The sequence below is a fragment of the Sciurus carolinensis genome, chromosome 9, assembly GCF_902686445.1.
Source record: "Sciurus carolinensis chromosome 9, mSciCar1.2, whole genome shotgun sequence".
In the NCBI taxonomy this organism is placed as follows: Eukaryota; Metazoa; Chordata; class Mammalia; order Rodentia; family Sciuridae; genus Sciurus; species Sciurus carolinensis.
Window position 1 is genome coordinate 62,570,036 of NC_062221.1, and position 9,455 is coordinate 62,579,490.

A 9,455-nucleotide genomic window follows, 5' to 3' on the forward strand; every position below is an offset into this window, starting at 1 on the left:
GGACATTCCTAATATTGACCTAGGTAGGGCGAGTCTTTAGGAATACAGAAATGTAAAATGTAAAAAAAAAAAATTCTCTACAGTCCTGTACCACATAAGGAGATAATATCAAGATTTTTTTTTTACTCAGAGAAGATGCCAAGAGCATAGCTTAATAGAAGAGGAAACTCACAGAGATAAGGTCAGAAATTGCTCATTTCTTAAAAAGCATCTGAAGTAAGAAGTTTCACAAGGTCTCTAAAAAGTAACTCCAGTCACCTCACACTTAGTACCTACTATGTTCAATAGCCCACTGGGTGCTGCAAACATAAATAAGTCAGGGATCCTTGAATCTACAGCATGGGAAAGAATGTGCTAAGGGTCAGAAAAGGGGACAACATATCAGAAAAACACAAAGGAAAGAAATTTTTTTTTCCTCATTGGAGAGACAGGAAGGCCAATAAGAGTCAAACGGCTTTTGAGCTAGAAGAGGAAAGAAAAAAAAAAAAAAAAAAAAATCCATAGACAAGATATCCAAAGCCATCTGTAGAAGCTAGAACCTTTAACTGTATCATGGATCCTCTTGACAGGCTGGTCTATTTTATGGACCCCTGCAAAGAATAGTATATTTAACTGAAGATGATCGCATTGCATAATATTTCAGAGAAAATCAGTATTAAAATGCACAGTGTTTTAAAAATTATATTTATGATAGAGTATCATATGTGATTTTTATTAATGCATTAAATAATAAAATCCAGTAAGTCTAATATCTGCCATCATTTTGAAACAGCAATAAATGAGTTTTTGAAATATCTGCAATAACTGTAATGTGAAATGAAAAAGCCTGTGATTTCTATGGGCAACACAAACACAGGTACCACTAACACAATGGTTTTTTTACCTGCTAATGACAGAAGGAAATAATTTATTTCAGTGAGAGGTTAATAAAAATAAAGATGTCCTCTTTCCCACTCGAGTTCTCAGACTCCATGTTAATCACTTCCTTGAATCCAAGTTAGGAAATTCTGATGGAAAAAAACAGCCTAAGCTAAAAAGAAAGCAAGAAATATAGGACATGTCATGTGACCATGTAGAGGAGGCCCTGAAAGGAAGGTCAAAAGTCATCAATGTAAAGTCCATCATCCCCAATTACTAAATCACAGGGCATGATTCTAAAATGGAATTGGTTTTAGGGATAAAAAGGAAATGAATGAAAGAAGTAAGGAGAACACTGTTGCCCAGGTTTCAAGTTACAGCTCCTCTTTTAAAATGTGGTAGATGACAACATAGTGATAAATATACAAGAAGAGCACATATCACATATGATCCCTGCTATGTAACTGAATGCATGGATGTCTAGAAAAAATGCACATCAAAATATTAATAGTGATTAGAATGTGGGAATGCTTTGACCTTTTTCTTTGCATTTCCAATCATAGGAAAGTAGGCAAAAGAAGCTCAACAGAGGTTAGGAGACTTACTCAGGGCAACACTCCAGTCAAAGAGTAAAAAACAGAAATTCTACCAGAACTCAGAAGTTTCCTTCTTTTCTATTGCACAAAGATTTCAGAGTCAGAATTGGATGCAGTCAAACACATGCAGTAGGTATAATTATTAACACCAACTTATATATTCTTACATATTCAGAAACTGAGGCTATGTCTGTTAAGTGACTTCTCCAAATCGCACAGTGGGTAAGCAGACAAATGTCAGCCAGAATCTGAGTCTCCTGACCCTCTTGAGCAGAAAGTATAGTCCTTGTTGAAAGCAAGGGCTCTGCATCGGCCTGACCTTGACTAGATTCCAACTATGCCACCTACTTGTTTGTAAACTTGGGCAAATTCCCAAATTTTTCCAATCCTAGGGTTCTTTAATTCAAAGGATTATGATGACTATAGAATATAATGATGTAAAAATCCTATTACAGTCCTTGAGGGTAAACACTCTTAACCACTAAGCATCACTGCCCATCCCAGGTGGAAGGACTCCAATATTACCTTCCAGGACTCAGCACACATACCTGCTCATTAAGGTCAGCGGCCTGGGTCTCATGTCAAAAGTCAACCAGGACCATGCCCACTATGCTCAGGAGCAGCTCTACAGGACAGAGAATGCACAGCATCAGGCCTAACAGGACAACAGGTCGAAGCGCTGAGCAGCCAGTTTGGGGATCTCTAGGGATTCTGAATCAATAGATCTGAAAAGGGACCAGGGATTCTGAATTGCTAAAAAGCTCCTTGGGAGAATCTAAAGTGCTAACACACGTTGACGAGTTCTCAGTTTGACAAGGGGGAATCTAATGTGTCTCTGAATACAAAATGGACTCCGTTTCATCACCAGCATCACCCAATGGGGGGCACAATGGGTGTCTTCCTAAGAAGACAACAGTTCCAGGGTTCTTCTGTCAAGGATGGAAGGAAGCAGCTCTCCAGAAATATGGGAAGGAGAATTGAAACCAATTCAAATTAGCATAAAAATAAATGTTTAGAGGAACTCCCTGGCCTGGATACAAAATATTTTCAGAGCAGAAACTTCAGAGATTATTTTGTAATTTCTATAGATATAGCACATTAGTGAAGACAACTCGATGGAACTTACCAAGCAGTTGGAAGACCACAAAGCAACAATTTCATAATAAATATGGCTGGTGAATTCAATAAGAGAAAAGTGGCATTCAAACATCAGGAAGTCAGGCCTTCAAAATGGCCTACTCTGGAGATGTTTCTGACCATTTGCCTAAAAATATGGTAGGTCCAGGAGCACTCCCAAGCACTAGAAAGGTTTAGAGCTTTGAAGTGGTCAGGTGGCATTCATTTTTTAGTAAACAGCAAATAAGTTAGTATACAAAGGCAAAGGACAGGGGTCTCCTAAGACCTTGGAAACATCCCAACGTTTTGGCTCACTGTTTATCCCAGGAGCACTGCATACTGCTTGGCAAACATTACATTACATTACATTAAGTATTAAGTATTACATTAAGTATTTGTTCAGTGCATGAAAGAAAGAGGGCAGAGAGAAACAGTGACAGGGAATGAAACTATCCCCATTCCAACTGGCTAAGTGGGCTACTACTGGGTGGAGTATTCATTCCCTGGGAAGTGGGGCCTTTGGGTTGTCTGATTCAAGAGTAATGGAAACTGATTGCTAGTACAGTGAAGGAAACATAAGCATCTGAGTGGGAAATGCCTGGGTCTAAATCTAAGCTCTGTATGATTGGTCTAAATACTTGACTTCTTTGAGCCTCACTCAGTGTTTCATCATTAAAAGAGCACCTACTTCATCTTCAAAATAGGTAGGATGATAATTATCCTTAAAATTGTCAGGAGATCAGAGGAGCTAATGGATTTATGCAAAGTAACTACTAGCACTGTGGTCAGCACATAGCATGGGCTTAACAAATGGCAATGCTGTTGGAATTCATCATGCCCTCTACAGCCACAACCAATATCCTCCTAGTCTGCCGCTAATGGTACTCCATAGTTCTTTGGGGTGTCAAACTACAGAAATAATTCCAACTGAATTCCACAATGTTTTCTAATAAAGCACATTTCTTTAGATAAATACTAAAGTCATGTACACATTCCTTTTCAGTTAGCAAAGTAATTTCCCTTTCAGATATAATTCTGAAATGATGACACCATACTATTTTCCATATTTAATAAATCAAAAAACAAAGACCAAGCCAGGAGTGGTGGCACACTACTGTAATCCCAGTGACTCAGGGGGCTGAGGCAGGAGGATTCCAAGTTCGAGGCCAGCCTGGGCAACTTAGCAAGACCCTGTCTCAAAATAAAAAATAAAAAACTAGGGATGCAGCTCAGTGGTGAAGTGCCACTGGGTTCAATCCCCAATACAAAAAACAAAAAAATGAAGACTACACAATCAGCAAGAGGCAGACTGAGACAGGAACTACAGATTTGAACATTTTACTATAAAGATCATGATTTTCTCAATCAAAAATTCAAATAGGTGATCTTATTATGGAAAAAGATACTTGAACTTAGACTTCTCCTGAAATCACTTCAGATGATGCTTGTATTATGTTAATTCTTTTAGTTGAAACCAGAAACAAAATACTAAAGAAAAAAGAAAAAAAAAAAGCAATTTTTTTAAACAAACCCCCTTCACAGCTGGGGATATTGCTCAGTGGTAGAATGCCTGCTTAATATGGAGAAAGACCCTAGAGTTAATCTCCAGCATGACAAAATAAATAAATAAGATAAAGCTCCTTTTCTGGATTTCATGTGTCTGTTTTTTTTTTTTTTTTTTTTTTTTTTTTTTAGCACTTTACCAGTGAACTACATCCCCAGTCCTTTTAATTTACTTTGGGACAGGGTTTTGCTAAGTTGCTAATGTCCTTGCTGAGTTTCTAAGGCTGGCCTCAAACCTTAAATCCTCCTGCCTCAAGGCCTCTTAAGTTGCTGGGGTACTAGGTGTGGGACACTGCACCTGGCTCATATGTCTAAACAGCCTCAAGTAGAAGAACAACATATCTTGGCATCAAACTGATCACAGTTTTAGTAATCTCTATCATTTATTAGCCATGTAGTCATATATGTTTCTTAACCACAGTAACCTCCAATACCTTCATCTGTGAAATGGGAAAGCAATATCTATTCATAAGGTGAAGTTTGTAGCCAGAGGAGGTAATCAGCATGACAGCTACTCTAATAACCATGCTTGGTACCCACCACTTGGTCCTCAGGTTTAGTGACTGCTTGTCTCCTTCATGTCTTCTCTGGCTTTTGCATGCCCTGTCTTCCACATATGTTCAATAGAAACAACCAGTCGCCATCCAACCTCGCCAGGGAATGAAGACAACAAAAGAGCCGGCAAAGACATTATGCAAATACCAAATATTATTAAAACATTAATGAACTCTGGCAATTTCCCTGAATTTTGATAAATGGTGTTTATTATGCACTGCCAGCCTCTCACACAATCTGGGCTCTCAAACATTAACTAGATAATAACAGCAATCATTCTCCTAAAAGACCAAGGTGTAAAGAAATAAGGAGTGAGTCTGGGTGATTTCAGCTAACACCTGCCTCCAGAGGAATCTGAATCTGTACAAACAAGAGAACATCACGCCAGGTCACAGAGAGACGGTGACCACCAGTGGGCTCCGGTCAGCGCCACAGCCTATGCAGATCCCTGCTTTGACAACACACTGGAATGTCTTAGTACTGACACATCATTGATTATGAGCTGTGTGCCACCCCTTTGCTCTTCCAAACTAGAAGAAATGTAAAGGGTCTGAGAAGCTGGAGGGGCTTCTGCCCCCGTTAATGATCTCAGGCACACAGTGGCTGGCCTGGCCACCATACCCCATCCTGCCTGAAACCAGAGGTAGCATTATCCACAGCTCCCTTAAAGAGGCTTGTACCAAATTCCTTGACCATTTCATCCTGTGAGAGGGGATAATGTTCTTAAGCTGCTGACAATCCTCAGGTGCAGCTCAGACAGAGGCCGAACAAAGCCAAGAGAACTACAACCCTCCCAATAACTCCCAGAAATGAGGGCCCTGAAGCCACCCAAGTGACACCTTAACAAGCTGGTGGTCATTAAGTCACCTCATTCGCATATTCACAAAGGACTCAAGGCTGTAGCAAGTGAAACAAAGTGTACAAAAAGAGATTTTTGTTTCTTAAGCCAACAGAAAATCTGCTTTAGAAAAAGTAAATCCACACGGGGACCCTTGCTGTCACCCAAACCTTCACTTGTCTAGAGCAGCCAGCACCTCATTAAGGAAAGCAAGGAACTCGAAAATGAATGCAGCAACACACATGGGCAAGCTCATTTCGCCATCTGCCTTCTAGTGTCCAGAGGGGCGAAGGGCTTAAATGACACTCCTGAATTTTCTATCTTGCGAGTGGAAACATCAAATTCTCTGGGGGAAGGAAGACTTCTCTTGCAAGGTCAACTGAGTAAAAAAGAACAGAAGCAAATCTAGTTTACCTGTCAACACAATGCCACCCGTGACATTAAACACATGAACAAATTAGGCATCCTAGAATAATTCAACCTTTATATTTGGACAAAGGCTTTGCTAATTCAGTGTATCAAATGTAAGGTTCGCATGAGTTCCTAAAGAGCCAGGCATTTAATTTATCCCTCCCCAATATCTCCCTATCCTTGACTTTCCTTACCCACTCACTACCTTTCCCACGTGAAGAAAAAGACAGGAAAACTGATGTGGGGGCTGTAATAACATAACAGTGGCTTCTGTTATTTATGCCAAAGAGAAAGGCCATGATTAAGCAAGTTAAATAACTGCCCTGAGCTTTCTGTGTGTCCCCACCTTCCTGACAATCACCATATTGGTTTTCAGATGCAGAAGCTTTGTAAGCCTTTCAAGTTTTGCTTTGAAAGCTCACTCCCCACCAGGTCGTGGGTTTAAAAAAAATAGTAATTCTCCTAAATAGTTGAAGAGTTGAAAGTCTCAGTAAAGATCTTTCCACAATCTACAATACACTTGGGGAGTATATAGAAAAAGGTAAAAACTAGCCCCAAGTTTTATATATATATATATTTTAGCCCCAAGTTTTAGTATGTTCCATCCAACTTCCCAAATCGTTAGTACTACCAGTGGACCACGTTCAACTTGTATTATCCCCCACTTGGGGTGTGGGGAGGAAGGAAACCTAGAGGGAATGAGGTATCCCGGAATAGAACCAGCAACAGCGGCCGGCTGGAATCCAAGTTAGATCGCAGGAGGAAGGAAAAGGCTCCAACTTCCTCAGTGGTAGCAAGACCTTTGCCAAAATTTCCACTATCTGGGAACTGATTGAGGGTATATTTGTAGAGCACACACAGAGACGCGCGTTAGAGCAGCGCTACACTGGAGTCCCGGTTCTGCAGAATGACAACGACAGAGCCACGTACTGAATGGCAGCCACGATTCCACTGGAGGAGCCGCAAGCGCCAGGTTCCCAGCAACGGACACTCATTCCACAACTCAGTAGCAACCATCCCAAAGGCAAGACGCTTCGGGAGGTGTTCGGTCTCCCAGGCCCAGCTCAATTACTTTCCCTTACGCAGCAATCAATAATCTTTCAGGACCGGTAGGTGAGGGGCATGTTTTCTACCCACCGGCTTCTCCCGGTTGGAAACTGGGCACCTCTCTTGGCCAGCGCTAGGACAATACACAAAGAGGAGGGGGCCATGCTCCCTTGCGGTCAGAGCTCTGCGCTCGGTCAAATTCGAGCAGGGAATTAGGGATTCCGAGCTCAGCAACCACGCTGGAGAAGCACCGGAAATGCTTCCGATCGCTTCAAAGGGAAGTCGATTTGCAAATCAAACTTGCAGGAACTCTAGGCGCCGGGACTACTTGGGCGGGTTACTCGGGAACACCCAACAAGTTTGGCCACCGGGGGCTCGGCATGACAGCGCCGCGCCGCAAGCCGAGAGAAGCAACTTGTCGCTCCCGCTCCGAGCCAGAGCCCCAAGCTGTCTCCGCGCCCCAACCTTGGGAGAGGACCTAAGACCGGCGCCTCCGGGAGCCAGAACCCTCCACTGAAAGGAGCCTCGGGTCTCACCTGGACCGCGCGGCGCAGAGAGGCTTCCCCCACCAGGGGGGCGTTTCACCAGCTCACCTGCCTGCCAGCCCCCGGCGGCTGAGAAATTAACAAAAGAGCCAGCGAACGGGGGAGAAAAGGGGTGCCCGGCGCAAAGTGTAATCGGGAGGGGAGGGGGCCTGTCCGGCGTGCGGCGGAGAGAGGAGGGGAGAGGAGGAACAGATGGGCAACCCCCCAGGCCCCCGGCTCGGGGGAAGAAAGCGAGCAGGAAAGCGCTCGAGGAGGAGTGGGCACTCCACTCCGCTGCCCAGCACACGCACACGCACACACCTCCCCCTTTTCCCTCCTTACCCAGCATGGAAAAGATGAAATCCTTGGCGGTGTGGATCTCCAGCGCTCGCTGGTCGTCGTATTCCCGCTGGTCGTGCTTCGTAAATTCTTGGATGAGTTTGTTCAATTCCTCCACGCGAGCTCCGGACCTGAAATCCAGCTCCGGGAAGGCAGGCTTGTTGTTACAGCCCAGGGAGGCTGCCTTGCTGGCGGTGGGAGCCGCCATCTTCATGCAAAACGCGCCGAGCAGCAGCTCCGCGGCGGCCGCGGCACCCACCCCCGCCCCCCACCCCGCCCCCGGGGCCTCCTCCACTCGCCGGCTCCCGGGCTCGGCCCCGGCCCGTGGGCGGGCTGGCGTCTAGGCGGGCGGTCCCCCGCTCGGTGCGCTCCCGGCGTCCGGGCTTCGGGAGGAGCTGGACTGCAGCGAGGGTGCGTGTGTGGCCCCGACACCCGTTCCGCCGGCCCCGCGCCCTCCCCGATGCTGCGGGTCCCTGCCCTCCCTTAGCTCTCGCTGGCAGCGGCGACCGCGGTCGTAGCGCCAGCCGGAGCCTCCCCCCGGGCAAGGAAAGTGAAGTGGAAACAATGTGAAATTCACCAGCTCTGAAATCAACAAGCTGCCGGCTCCGGTGTTACGGAGCCAGCACCAGCGTCCCCATTTAAAGGGACAGCGCACCCGGTGGAAAGAAAAATAAATAAATGACAGAGGACTGCGCGCCTGTATCACTTGCCAATCTGTACTCGGGCAGACGCGCGAGGTGCGGACGTCTTCTTTCTCCACCTCCACCGCCCCCCCTTTGGGGGCAGGGCTTGTCAAGCGCATTCAAGGAGAAAGGAGTCTTCCTCGTCTCATTTTAAGGGCGGTGTCCCGGGCGAGGACATCTCTATCCCAAGTACTCCAGTACCTTTAGATGGTGAAGGAAACTGCCTTAAGGAATATGAAATCCATCTTTCTCTCTTTCTTACATAAATTACCAAGAATTATAGGGCTAAGCGTATCCAAAAAAGGGGTGTCAACGCCACCCGGTATAGACGCTTTTATTAACCGCTGAAGTATGCCTACCTTTGCCCTAGGTAATTAGTTTTCCTGGATAACAACTTATTCAGTTTAACATATAATGAGTCAATGAGGTCCAACCTGTTCTAACATAAAGATAAGGAAACTGGAGTGTGAGTGTGGGGGAGGGGAAACAGAATGAATTGCCCCAGGTTCCAATGACTGTGGAATGGAGAAGAGAACGTTCTCTAGTTTAACCCGCAGAATTTGAGCATTCACAGTTTGTCAGACAGAATGCCAGAACCTGGTGGACAGTGATAAACCAAAGGACTTGTTTTCCTAAATGGAGTAAGGTTTTCATGACAAGGCAGGTTCAGTCTGAGTCATAGCCATCAGACAGATGGGATCTGAAAGGTGATTTTCAAACACCGAGGAGGCCTTTGGCTCTTAGAAACAAAGGGTATCTTCTTCCTTAATTCTCCAAAACACATCTCTTCTCTATCCCACAATCTCTGGTTTGGATCAGGTCCTTTTAAGTTTCCTACCTGGAGTCTTACAGTCAAGAATTTAAATTGTTTTGTTACACTTGGAAGGAAATCCAGGTTCTGCCACAACTTTCCCTGAAAAATGAA

The 9,455-nt window shown here is 44.7% G+C and overlaps 1 protein-coding gene across 2 annotated transcripts in view; it reads right to left on the reverse strand.

Annotated features, from left to right (window-relative positions):
- Positions 1–8,574, reverse strand: part of Mb21d2 (Mab-21 domain containing 2) — a 109,826-nt gene extending 101,252 nt beyond the window's left edge. Inside the window, exon 1 of one of the 2 annotated variants that reach the window (XM_047564146.1) lies at positions 7,851–8,574. In XM_047564146.1, the coding sequence (XP_047420102.1) occupies positions 7,851–8,061 (211 nt within the window). In that variant the 5' untranslated portion in view covers positions 8,062–8,574. Of the gene's footprint in view, positions 1–2,002; positions 2,026–7,850 lie in introns of those variants that run through there. The other variant, XM_047564147.1, reaches the window with a different exon arrangement.
- Between the last annotated feature and the right edge of the window lie 881 nt (positions 8,575–9,455).